Here is a 13,979-nt window from a genome sequence, read left to right as displayed (position 1 = left end):
CCACCCTTGGGAGCACCTTCCACCCCGACATTCCCAGCTCTCCTGATTCCCAGCTCCCTCAGATAAGACCAATTCTGATCACCTTGGCCTGGATTTTGTGTCTTTTTGGGATCTCAGGGATGTGTGCAGGGAATTCTCCCAGTGCAGTGCTCAGCCTGCCTGTGCCATCTGGCTTTTGGGAGCTGTTTGGTTCAATTCAGAGCCTAAAGACTGAAAAATTGAACCTAATGGTGGCAGAAACCTCAGTGGAAAACATATTTCTGTAATTATTTTCTTTTTGATTAATAGACTTTAACTCTGTAGCAACACCCAGGACTTCAGTTTAATATAAAGAGTGATTAGTCAGTTGACTCTTCATAATTTGATCAACCCAAAATGAAAATTTTGGGGATTTTTTTCTTTTTTTGCCTTCTTGTAAAGCACTGAAATGATTCATCTGGTTGAGTTTCCAAATTCTAAATCTTTGTTTCCCTTCTCACGGGGTTATTTTTGGGCAGGACTTGGAGTCATTGAATTCTTTGGAATAGTTTGGGTTGGAAGGGACCTTAAAGATCATCTAATTCTAACCCCTGCCACGGGCAGGGACACCTTCCACTGGCCCAGGTTGCTCCAACCTGGCCTTGGACACTTCCAGGGATCCAGGGGCAGCCACAGCTTCTCTGGGAATTCTATTCCAGGGCCTCCCCATCCTCCCAGCCAGCAATTCCTTCCCAATATCCCATCTAATGGACCCTCCAGTCAGTGAAGTATCAGCAAAGTATAAAATTGGGGTTTCTCTTGTTCCAAAATGCAGCTGCTGACAGCTCTGATTCCAAAATTCACCATTAGCAAGAGAAAGAACCACAAAAACCAGCAAGTCAAAGGGCAGAATTTGGATAATTGGTGTATTTGTGATTTCCTGGGGAGTTCTGAGATTTGAATCAGGAAATTATCTGGTGTTGGTCTCTCCCACTTGTTGCTTTATAAAGTATTTGCTTTAATGGCACTGTAAGTTCTGGTTTTGATCCATAAAGAATCCTGGAGTGATTTGGGTTGGAAGGGATTTAATCCCATCCCATTCAACCCCCTACCATGGGCAGGGACACCTTCCACTGGATCAGGGATCCCAACCTGGCCTTGGACACTTCCAGGGATCCAGGGGCAGCCACAGCTTCTCTGGGAATTCCATCCCAACCCCTCACCACCCTCCCAGCCAGGAACTCCTTCCCAATATCCCACCTAAATCTCTCTTCTTTTAGTTTAAAACCATTCCCTGTGTCCTGTCCCTCCATCCCTTGTCCCAAATCCCTCTCCAGCTCTCCTGGAGCCCCTTTAGGCCCTGCAAGGGGCTCTCAGCTCTCCCTGGAACCTTGTCTCCTCCTGCTGAACCCCCCCAGCTCTCCCAGCCTGGCTCCAGAGGGACTCCAGCCCTTGGAGCATCTCCATGACTTCCTCTGGACTTGCTCCAGCAGCTCCATGTCCTTCTGCTGTTGGACCACAGAGCTTTAAACACATTTTTTTTTAAAGTCTCTTTGTCAACTTGAATATCAATTAGCAACAATTCACCCAGCCATGGAAACCAGAGCTCTGCAGAGCTTCCACCAGGGATCAGGTGGCTTTAAAAGCAGGGAATTTGGGAGTTTCAGATGATCCAGAAAACATCTTTTTAACATTTTTAACTTTTTTTTTTTGATACTTGTAATGCTTTTTATCCCTTTCAGCTCTCACAAAGCTCAGCCTCATGCAAGAGCCCAGTTAAACCTTTCCCTGGCCCTGCCCAACAGGGAGCAGTGAGATCTCAAAAAAAACCTGGGAGCATCATTTTGCCTGCTATTTGTCAGCACTGCTCCTTTTCACTTTGTGCTGCAGCTGCCGGGATTTTTCCAGCACTTAGGATGGAAAAATATTCCACTTGGTTCTGCAGTGCGAATTTTCCATGAATTGACCATTATGAAATGCTTTGGCAGAGGACTTTGCTGCAGTTGGATTCCCAGCCTGGAATGCTTTGAGGTTTTCCTTCTGCTCTTATCCAAATCCATCCCCTGGCAGAGCCCAGTGCCTGCTTCTCCCTGCCAGTGCTGGATCAGCTGGAAAAGGACTTGGGAGAAGGGATGGAGGGACAGGACACAGGGAATGGCTTCCCACTGCCAGAGGGCAGGGAGAGATGGGATATTGGGAAGGAATTCCTGGCTGGGAGGGTGGGGAGGCCCTGGAAAAGAATTCCCAGAGAAGCTGTGGCTGCCCCTGGATCCCTGGAATTGTCCAAGGAAAGGTTGGAGCAACTTGGGCTAGTGGAAAACGAAACAAAAAAAGGCCCTACATCCCATTTTCCCCCCCTTTTTCCCCATCATTCTTTACTCCTGAGGTTTTCTTGGGAAAAGCAGCCTGGGATTGTTTTCCATTGGCACAGGGGCTTCAGCTCTGAGTTTGATCACCCTCACACCTTCCTGATGAAGAGGGACTTTTCACCAGGAACTGGAGTGACAGGACAATGGGAATGGCTTCAAACTGCCAGAGAGTAGGTTTAGATGGGATATTGGGAAGGAATTGCTAGCTGGGAGGGTGGGGAGGCCCTGTCTCAGGTTACCCAGAGAAGCTGTGGCTGCCCCTGGATCCCTGGAAGTGTCCAAGGCCAGGCTGGAGCAACCTGGGCTGGTGGAAACTGTCTCTGCCCATGGCAGGGGGTGGAATTGGTTGATCCTTAGTATCCCTTCCAACCCAAACCATTCCATGATTCCATGGTTCTGTGATCCAGCATGGACCTGTTGCAAGAGGCACAAACCAGAGGTGCCATCCCAGCTTGTGGAATTCTGGAGTAATTTGGAGTAAATTAATCTGACAGGACCTGCTCTCCAACCCCTGCACACACCAGGGCCAGCCTCAGGTTAGCTCAGGTTGCTCAGGGCTGTGTCCAGTCCAACTTTGAGTGTCTCCAAGGGTGGCATCCTAAATGACAAATTTTGGGTCTTAGCACTTACATCATAGGAAAAAACCCTATTTTATCTTGGAGGATTTTACAGGGGGATTAGGTATTGAATGCAACAGGTTACAGAGTATAGACATGCAAAAGGGAAGAACACAATGGGTTTATGCAGAGATCTGATAACATCAGAGCACCCTCTCACTGTTCCTTGGCAGAGCATCCCAAACAAGTGACATCTGGCCTGTCCCTCAAACAGAGGTTTTTTCCCCAGCTTCTGGGACTTGAGGTTTTTCTGTTTAAACCTGGCAGTTTCTTTCCTCATATCCAAAATTTGGAATCTGACGATACCCCTTGGCGAGCTCCCCTTTAGGCCCGGTTTTAGGTTTTGAGGGATTTTGCTGTGTCTAATTTTATCATAGAATCACAGAATCAGCTGGGTTGGAAGGGACCTCCGAGATCATCCAGTCCAACCCTTGATCCAACCCCGCCGTGGTTCCCAGCCCATGGCACTGATGCCACATCCAGTCTGTCCTTAAACACCTCCAGGGATGGAGAATCCACCCCTTCCCTGGGCAGCCCATTCCAAGGGCTGAGCACCCTCTCTGCAAAGAAATTCTTCCTAATCTCCAACCAAACCCTCCCCTGGCACAGCTGAAGACCGAGCCCTCTTGTCTTGCTGAGAGTTGCCTGGGAAAAGAGACCAATCCCCCTCGGCTCCCCCCTCCTGTCAGGGAGTTGCAGAGAGTGAGGAGGTCTCCCCTGAGCCTCCTCTTCTCCAGGCTGAGCCCCCCCAGCTCCCTCAGCCTCTCCTCACAGCACTTGTGCTCCAGTCCCTTCCCCAGCCTCGTTGCTCTCCTCTGCACCTGCTCCAGCCCCTCCATGTCCTTCCTGAGCTGAGGGCCCAGAACTGGACACAGCACTCCAGGGGTGGCCTCCCCAGCGCTGAGTCCAGGGCAGGAATCACTTGCCTGGACCTGTTGGCCGCCCTGTTCCTGAGCCAGGCCAGGATCCATTGGCCCTCTTGTCCCCCTGGGCACACTCTGGCTCCTGTTCAGCTTCCTGTCCATCCCCACTCCCAGCTCCCTTCCTGCCTGGCTGCTCTCCAGCCCCTCTGGCCCAGCCTGGAGCTGCCGGGGGTTGTTGTGGCCAAAGCTGAGCAAAGCCCTCTTGAGTATTTCCCACCATCAGCTCAGAGGGAGAGATGGGAGAAGTGATCCCTGGACTTGGTGATGTCTGCTTGGAAATCCTTCCTGTGGGAAACCTTCTTTTCCCATCAAAACTCAGGGAAATGGGTGTTTTGCCCTAAAAATCGCCGCCGGTTCATCCGCTCCTTTTTATTTCCTCCTTTCCAAATGCTGCTGGGATTTCAAATAACCTTTAAACCAACACTGAGATCTCATTAGGAAATGCCAACCTCATTTGGAGCACCGGTTCCACAGTTTGCTCCCGTGACATTAAATTAAATGTTTCGTCGGGTAGGACGAGGGTAACATTTACTTAAAATCTGTGCCCCCATTACGAGGTATCATTGCTTCAATTATTGCAAATTCTGGAACATGTTTTGCTTCTAATTAATCAAGAGGCTTCGCTCTTGTTATGCAAATGCAAGTGGAGCAGCTGAAGACTAATTTTTTAGGTGCAAACTGCTTTTCGCTGGGGGGGGGTGCTGATGAATTCCAAGCTGTTCAGTTTGTTAACAGTGGTTTTCCCTTCAGCCCATGGGGCTCACAGTTCTTGGGAAGGGACAAAATCCCAGATTTTGTGAGAGCTGCTGCACTCATGGACACCTCACACAACACCCTGTGGGGGGTTCCAGCAGGGTTGGAGCAAAATGCACGTGATGCTCCCCCTAAAAACCACTGTCCTTGTTCTCAGGGATGAGAGGAAAGGGCCTCAAGTTCCACCAGGAGAGGTTTAGGTTGGATATCAGGGAAATTTCTCCATGGAAAGGGTTGTTAAGTGTTGGAACAGGCAGTGGTCGAGTCACTGGGAGTGTTCAAAAAACCTGTGGATGTGGCACTTGGGGACATGGTTTGGAGGTGGTGGGTTGATGGTTGGGCTGGGTGACCTTGGAGGGCCTTTCCAATCAATTCTGGGATTCCATGATTCCCCACCTTTGAAGAAGGACTTGGGTGTGTGGGTTCCCTTTGTCACATGAAGACTGGAGCGCCTCATTCTGCATTTCCCTGGATTGTGGCCTCAAAAAAAGGGGGGAATTGTCCTCTCATTTATGACTCACACCAGACTTTGCAAAGCCAGGGTTAAATTTGTGGTGAGTGATTAAATCAGTCCTACTCGAAACACCATTGAAATTTTAGGGGAAAAAGGCTCTGAGGTGATTTCAGTCAAGGCTGAGTGGGAATGTGGTGCTTGGAGATCCCACCTGGAATGCTGCATCCAGCTCTGGGGCCCCCGTAAAAGAAGGAGCTGTTGGAAGGATTCCAGAGGAGGCCACAAAGGTGCTCCAAGGGCTGGAGTCCCAGCTTCTCTGGGAATTCTATTCCAGGGCCTCCCCATCCTCCCAGCCAGGAATTCCTTCCCTATATCCCATCGAATTCTTTGGCTGGACAGTTGGATCATGGGGATTTGTGGCCTGAGGAGATCCAAGGTGGCAGCAGAGGAAATGTTTGGGAAGCTGGAGAGCAGGGAATGGTGTCCCCCAAACTGATCTGAGGCTGCTGAGCAGTTTGGGCTGGAAGAGCTTCCCAGCTCTGTGTGGGCACATCATCCAGGAGGGAATGGGAAAATGCCCAGATTGGATGTGGGAATGGCTGGGAGAGCTGGGGGGGTTCCCCTGGAGGAGAGAAGGCTCCAGGGAGAGCTGAGAGCCCCTTGCAGGGCCTAAAGGGGCTCCAGGAGAGCTGGAGAGGGGCTGGGTCAAGGCATGGAGGGACAGGACACAGGGAGTGGCTTCAAACTGCCAGAGGGCAGGGAGAGATGGAATATTGGGAAGGAATTGGGTGGTCATTCGGAGGTTGGGTGTTTTCAACCAATATTTAGGAAAAACATCCATTGCTTCCCTGGTTGTGTTTAATTTTCCATCCTTAATGTGACTGTTCCTTCTGACAAAACTCAAAACAACCTCCCAGCTAACAGGAGTCTACTCACTCCTGGTGGAGTAAAACCCAAATTAATTACCTTAGAGCACTCACATTCCAAGGAATCCTTGTTCCTTCCCTCTCCATCCTTGAATTCCGCGCGGGGGCTCTCGTTTCCTCGGAGCTGCTGCAGCGGGAATAATTATATGATATCTGTCTTTTAATCAAGAGGAGTGTGTTCTAAAGCCTGTGATGAATTTACCTTGCTGGAAGTTAAATGCCTGTAACTAAAAGAAGGGAAAGTGCATCAAATTGCTGGATTAAATTGCGGCTCTGAAGGGAAAAACAGCTGCGTGCCCGTGATCGGTGCGCTGGTGGCTCCTGCCATTAGGATGCAAATCAGGCTGTCTATTTATTTCCAAAAAGCTTCATAATTTCATCTGAAAGGCATAAAAGAAACGAGTAGTAAAGCTGAAAAAACCAGCTGAAAGCAAAGGAGTAATGGGAGCATAATAAAAATATGATTGGCATTATCCTGCGTTGATATCGGAGATGTTATTGTGTCTAAAAAGCATGAGTTGGAAATGCAGCTCCGTTCCAAGGGAGTTTTAAAGGGGGTTTAAAATGGAGTTTAAAATTCTAAGGAAAGGGAGTTTAGGACTCCAAATTAAAACAGGCTCCAAAACTGAATTTGGCTGCGAAATCCATAAAATCTGTGGCTGTGCTGCCTCTGTTTTGCTCTTGATTTTTGTACGTGCGCGTCCCGTCGGAGACTCGACGAAGCCTGATTTTATCTTGCTTTGTCTTCCTGAAAGAAAATCAGATTAAATTTAAACTCCACGTGAAAACAAGCTCTAAACCTGAATTTTGCTGCAAAATCCCTAAAATCTGTGTTGCCTCTGTTTGCTCTTGACTTGTATATAATGCAATGCATGTGCTTCTTGTCATAGACTCAACTAAAGCCTGATTTTATCTTGCTTTGTCTTCCTGAAAGAAAATCAGATGAAATTTAAAAGCCTACATGAAACACACTCCAAAACTGAATTTTGCTGCAAAATCCCTACAATTCATGGCTCATGGAGCTGTTTTTCCTCTGTTTTGCTGTTGACTTCTGTACGATGTGATGCACACAGTTCATGTCATAAACTCAACTAAAGCCTGACTTTATCTTGCTTTTTCTTCCTGAAAGAAAATGAAATGAAATTTAAACTTCACATAAAAACAAGCTCCAAAACTGAATTTTGCAGCAAAATCCCTACAATTTGTGGCTCCTGGAGCTGTGTTGCCTCTGTTTGCTCTTGACTTGTATATAATTCGATGCACGATCTTCCTGTCGTAGACTCAACTAAAGCCTGATTTTATCTTGCTTTGTCTTCCTGAAAGAAAATGAAATTAAATTTAAAACTCTACATGAAAACAAGCTCCAAACCTGAATTTTGGTGCAAAATCTCTAGAATTTGTGGCTCCTGGAGCTGTTTTTCCTCTGTTTTGCTCTTGACTTGTATATAACGCGACGCACGATCTTCCTGTCGTCGACTCAACCGAAGCCTGACTTTCTCTTGCTTTGTCTTCCTGTCTCTTCCCAGATTTGGATGATCCCATAGTGACAGTCCACCAGAGCATTGGGGAGGCCAAGGAGCAGTTTTACTATGAGAAAACCGTGTTCCTCAGGTGCGTGGCCAACTCCAACCCACCGGTGCGGTACAGCTGGCGCCGCGGGCAGGAGGTGCTGCTGCAGGGCTCCGACAAGGGAGTGGAGATCTACGAGCCCTTCTTTACCCAGGTAGGAATCCCAGGAGGGAATTTTGACCTTCTTTAGCCTCTGGAAAAGGATCCTTGCCTGATTTCTGGGGGTGGCAATGTGGGGGATGCCCTCGAAGTAATGACGTCCCGAGCGAATGCGCCCGGTTGTTGTTAAAAGACTTCCTGATATAAATTATGGCTTTATTATTTTGTAAAACACTTTTTTTTTGGTAAAATTGTAAAATAAGAAGTTTTGGGAGGATATCTCTATCGGGAGAGGCCTTTTAAAGTGATTTTTCCTGGCTGCTGCAAGCCCAGAGCTCTGAGTTGACTCCTGTTTCCCCATCCTTCCCAATCCAACACGGGCATTCCACACACAAGTCGCTGCCTAAAAAGCTCTTGGTGAAGGCCAGGGGAGGTTCATATGAAATATTTTTCTTGGGAAGAGTTGGAAAACATTGGAACAGGCTGCCCAGGAAACCAGTGGTGGACTCTCCATCCCTGGAAATACTCAAAAAATCCGTGGATGTGGCTCTTGGGAACATATTTTAGTGGGGTTTAGTTGATGATCTTCAAGGTCTTTTCCACCCTCAACCATTCCAGGATTCCAAATTCTTTGGCAACTGCCCATGGTGGGTTCTTTTATTCTTTTTTTCTGCTTTTCTTGTCTTTAAATAGAAATTTTTTGTGCCAAAATTCCACACCTGAAAGGGGAGGTGGCAAAAAAAAAAAAGGGGAATAAACGCATCTTTAAAGCCTTCCCACTCCCACTCACAGCCAGGAAAGCAGTCTGGGCTCCATCAGCCTAAATGAGATTAATTCATTTTTAACACAGAATTTTAGCACAGCACCAGAATAAAAAGGTGACAGATCCCAAAAGTGTGGGATGGTGTTGGTAAAAAAGAAAAAAATGTAAAAAAAAAAAGTAAAAAAAAAAAGTAAAAAAAAATATATTAAAAAAAAAAAAAGGAGAAAAATTGTTTTGGAACAATCTCAAGCAATAACAAGTAAAGAAGGGGGTGAAAAGTGCCTGATAATTCAGTGTTCAGAGCAGAAAGCAACCTATGACTTTCAGAAATAATTTTCAGCTGATGATTGGAGAACACCTTCATTTTTTTTCCCTTTTATTGTGCTCGACAGCTTTTTATTGCTCCATATTTTCCCTGAGAAAAGCAGAGCTGGAGCCTCCTTGCAGAGCTGAAAATTAGATTACAGAGTTATTGATCTGCTCGGCCTAAAGAGATTATTTTTAATTTCATGAGATTAATTTATTTTTTATTTTTTATTATTTTATTTTATTTACCTCTTTCTTTCTATCTGTCTTTCTTTATGTCTTTCTTTCTTTCTTTCTTTCTCTCTTTCTTTTATTTTATTTTTTATTATTTCTAATTTATTTCATGATATATTTTTATTTATTTTATTAACCGTTTTCATTTAAACCCAGTTTAGCAAATCTGTGGCTTGTTTGCTCGGGCTCGAGTGCCTAAAGTGTTGTTTTTAAATTTTTTAATTAAAAAATGAGAGTCTCTCTGGGCAGGGGACTTTTTTGGTTTATATTTATGCTGATTATTGTGTTCCCTAAAAATCTAAGAATTTCTCTAATGAAAATGTGTCACACAAAATTAGACAAATTAGATTTTTTTTTTTAATATTTCCAGGTTATTTGGATCATCCTTCCTAAAATCTCTTGAGTGGGTTTAATTAATGAATAAATCACTTTTAATAAATGAATAAATAAATCAAATGAATGAATAAATTTAATTAATGAATAAAAAACATATCCTGTTGACAGTTAAAAGCTTCTCCATGACCTTTATTTATTTCTTGGAGGTCAGACTGAATTAGTGTGTCCTGACAAAATCTGCTCCATGTTTATAAGAGGGAAAAGATGTAATTAAAGGGTCAAGAGTCGTCAGCATCTTCTGCCTAATTAGCTCAGCTAATGAGAGGGTTGCAAATCGTGAGGGCTGATGTGAAGAGGGACCGAGAGAGACAAATTTGGGATGGAATTTTCTTGTGGAGTGGTTTAAAGGTGGATTATGAGCTGAAAATCAGGGGAAGTGGAAAAGGAAACAAGTTGTGACTCAAAATTTCTCAGGTTTTTACCCCCAGAAAAGGGATATCTGTTATTTCTGATGGTTTTCTTGTTTTAGTTATGGCAAAAAATCCCAGAATGGTTTGGGTGGGAAGGGACCTTAAAGCTCATCCAGTTCCACCCCAGACACCTTCCACCAGCCCAGGCTGATCCAACCTGGCCTTGAACACTTCCAGGGATCCAGGGGCAGCCACAGCTTCTCTGGGAATTCTATTCCAGTCCCTCCCCACCCTCCCAGCCAGGAATTCCTTCCCAGTATCCCATCTCTCCCTGCCCTCTGGCAGTGGGAAACCATTCCCTGTGTCCTGTCCCTCCATCCCTTGTCCCCAGTCCCTCTCCAGCTCTCCTGGAGCCCCTTTAGGCCCTGCAAGGGGCTCTCAGCTCTCCCTGGAGCCTTCTCTTCTCCAGGGGAACCCCCCCAGCTCTTCCAGCCTGGCTCCAGAGCAGAGGGGCTCCACCCTTGGAGGATCCCATGGCTCCTCTGGACTCTCTCCAGCAGCTCCAGGTCCTCCCTGTGCTGTTCCCAGGGCTGGAGCAGCTCTGCAGGGGGGTCTCACCTGAGGTGACACAGGACCAGGATCTCCCCTCACCTCCCAACACCCAAACCAATGAAGACACGGGAGCTTCTCAGGCCTCAAATCCAACAGATTTAGACAGAATTCCTAATGCAGCCCATCCATCCCTGCCAGAAGGAGTCAGGATTAAATGGATCCATTGTCAGCCCCAAAGCCACTTCCAAAGCTCCACCCTGGCTGGGCTCTGTCTCAGGTGATTCCCAGGATTAAGCAGATGGATGAGGGGCCATCCAGGTTTGGCCAGCAAAGCATCTCCCATGTGAACCTTCACCCCAGAAAAGGCAGAGATTCAGCCAGGAATAAAAAATCCTTCAACTCTGACAGGAATAATAAAACTCCCTCTCAAACAATTGGCAGCTTTGGTAAATATTTCCAGGGGTGAGGGCACGGAACCAGCTTTCCTGTGCTGTTCCCAGGGCTGGAGCAGCTCTGCAGGGGGGGTCTCACCCGAGGGGGCAGAGGGACACAATCCCCCCCTGCCCTGCTCCCCACGCTGGGGGATCAGCCCAGGATCCCGTTGGCACTTCAGTCACAGAGGGCACCTGGAAAATTGGGCACCTCCAAAGTAATCCTTGAACTTTGAACCGAGTTTTCCATTGGATCAGGAGACATCAGCTCCTTATTTCAGCAGCCACGGAGCAAAGCTGAAGGTTCTCATCTGTGGGAGTGTTGAAAATGCCAAACTTCCCAAATCCCAGATTTTTTTTCCCCTCCTAGTTTGCATCCTCCTCGTCACATGTCGTAATTGCCTGAGCGCGAGATTAAATTTGCTGTATTTACAATAATTAGGCAATTAGACGTAATTAGACTAATTACCCAAAGCAATGAAGAAAATACATCCATTTTTTATAAATCTCTGCAATCTGGGGATGTGATCCAGAATTCCATGGTGAGCTCAGCCCACGGGTTGGACTCGGAGAGCGGAGCCGAGGAGGGAATCGCTGGGATGTTTCCCTGTGTTTCCAGAACTTTCAGAGCCTGGATCAGGCCATTCCCTATCCCAAATAAACCTCCTTAAAGCAGGATCTTCACCTTTAGGATCAGCCTTTCCAAGGCCTGGTCTAGCAAACATTAAATCCCACAGGTGTCGCTTTAATCCCATCATCCCAGTGGGATTGATTAGCCGTAGAAATTCCGATATTCCAAACACAGCCCACGGGTTGGACTCGGAGAGCGGAGCTGAGGAGGGAATTGCTGGGATGTTTCCCTGTGTTTCCAGAACTTTCAGACCCTGGATCAGTCCATTCCCTATCCCAAATAAACCTCCTAGAGCAGGATCTTCACCTTTAGGATCAACCTTTCCAAAGCCTGGTCTAGCAAACATTAAATCCCAGGGGCTTCACTTTAATCCCATCTTTTCAGTGGGACTGATGGCACGTGGAAATTCCAATATTCCAAACATCTCTGAGGCCTGATTCCAAGAACTCTTTTTCTTGCCTCTTCATCTCTATCTTGTTTTTCATGGATTTATTTTCCTTGCCAGTTCCATAGAAACATTTTCTCAAACTCTGTGGAAATACATTTATTTATTAAATACTTAAATTTATTTTAATTTATTTTTTATGTTTTGTTTATTTTATTTACCTTTCTTTCTTTGTTTCTTTCTCCCTTTCTGCCTTTCTCTCTCTCTTTCTCTTGATCTATTTCTTTCTTTCCTTTTATTTTTTATTATTTCTAATTTATTTCATTATATATTTTTACTCATTTACCATTTTAATTTAGTTTATTTAATTTACCCTCCTATTTATTTGCTTATTATTTTATTATTTTATTTATTTTATATAATTTTTTCTGGTTTTATTTATATAATTTTTACGTTATTTTTTTAATTATTATGTTATTTATGTTATTTTATTTATCATTTACTTCCTTAATCTATTTAGTTATTTATCATTTATTTAAGTTCTTATTATTTTTATTTATATATTACATTTTCAGGTTTTTATTCTTAATAAATATATTTATTAAAATAAATTATCCCAAATACCACTTTTATTGATTTTATTTTATTTACCATTCTATTTAGTAGATTATTATTTTATTTATTTTATATATTTTCCTATTTTTATTTATGTAATTTTATTTATCATTTACTTCTTTAATCCATTTAGTTATTTATTATTTATTTTAATTCTTCTTATTTGATTTATATTTTTATTACATTTTTAGTCTATTTATTTATTTTTATTAAATATATATTAAAATTAATCATCCCAAATACCATTTTTATTGATTTTATTTTATTTACCATTCTATTTATTAGTTTATTTTTTATTTTATATTATTTTTTATTTTTATTTATGTAATTTTATTTATCATTTATTTCCTTAATCCATTTCGTCATTTATTATTTATTTTATTTCTTATTATTTTTATTTATATTTTTATTAATCCATTTAGTTGTTTATATTCTATTTTAATTCTTATTATTTTTATTTCTATTTTTATTACATTTTTAGTTAATTTATTTATTTTTATTAAATGTATTTATTAAAATAAATTATCCCAAGTACCATTTTTTGATTTTATTTCATTTACCATTCTATTAATTCATTTAGTATTTTATTTACTTTATATCAATTTCATATTTTTTTATGTTATTATATTTATCATTTACTTCCTTAATCCATTTAGTTATTTATAATTTATTTTAATTCTTATGATTTTATTTATATTTTTATTACATTTTTAGTTTATTTATTTACCATTCTACTTATTTGCTTATTAGTTTATAATTTTATTTATTTTATATAATTTTCCTATTTTTATTTGTGTCGTTTTATTTATCATTTACTTCCTTAATCCATTTAGTTAGTTTTAATTTATTTTACTTCTTATTATTTTTATTTTGATTACATTATTAGTATATTTATTTATTTATTATTTATTTATTCTATTTATTATTTTATTTATTTTCTTTATATTATTTTATTTATCTTTTACTTTTTAAATCCATTTCGTTATTTATTGGTTTTTTTAAATATTTTTATTTTTATTTATATTTTTATTTTTATGTTTTTTTATTTTTTGTATTTTTTATTTTATTTTTTATATTTTTACTTTTTAGCTTTTATTTTTAATTTATTTTTAATTTTTATTTACTTATGTTAAATAACATTTATTAAAATAAATCACCCCAAATAACGCCGCGACTCGACTCCGTCAAACCAGTTTCCTTCTCTCATCCAATTTGGGTGTTCCCTGCATCCCTCCTTGTCCCTCTGCCTCTTTCCCTTCCTAATTCTCTCTCTCTCCTCCTCCTTTCCCAGGGAGAAACAAAGATCCTGAAGCTGAAGAACCTTCGCCCTCAGGACTACGCCAACTACAGCTGCATCGCGTCCGTGCGGAATGTCTGCAGCATCCCGGACAAGATGGTCTCCTTCCGCCTCTCCAACAAGACAGGTGGGGCTCCAGTATTGTCCCATCACTCCTCATCCCTTTGGGATGAGGTTCTGAGGTGGGATCGTGGAATGGTTTGGGTTGGAAGGACCTTCGGGACCGTCTCGTTCCACCCCCTGTTGTGGCTGAGGTGCCGGGACGGAGAATCCTGGAATGGTTTGGGTGGGAAGGGAACTTAAAGAGCTTCTCGTTTCAACTCCCCTGCCATGGGCAGGGACACCTCCCAC

General features: G+C 42.9%; 1 protein-coding gene across 1 annotated transcript in view; it reads left to right on the top strand.

Moving 5' to 3' along the window:
* LOC113960223 (MAM domain-containing glycosylphosphatidylinositol anchor protein 2) overlaps window positions 1–13,979 on the top strand; it is a gene marked incomplete at its 3' end in the record, with an annotated part of 214,775 nt that overhangs the window by 114,703 nt on the left and 86,093 nt on the right. Inside the window, exons 4-5 of the mRNA XM_027669660.1 lie at window positions 7,527–7,723; window positions 13,623–13,755. Of these exons, the coding sequence (XP_027525461.1) occupies window positions 7,527–7,723; window positions 13,623–13,755 (330 nt within the window). The remainder of the gene's footprint in view (window positions 1–7,526; window positions 7,724–13,622; window positions 13,756–13,979) is intronic.

Source organism: Corapipo altera, unplaced genomic scaffold (assembly GCF_003945725.1).
Source record: "Corapipo altera isolate COAL_440 unplaced genomic scaffold, ASM394572v1 191, whole genome shotgun sequence".
NCBI classification, from domain to species: domain Eukaryota; kingdom Metazoa; phylum Chordata; class Aves; order Passeriformes; family Pipridae; genus Corapipo; species Corapipo altera.
This window is presented reverse-complemented; position numbering and strand designations above follow the sequence as displayed.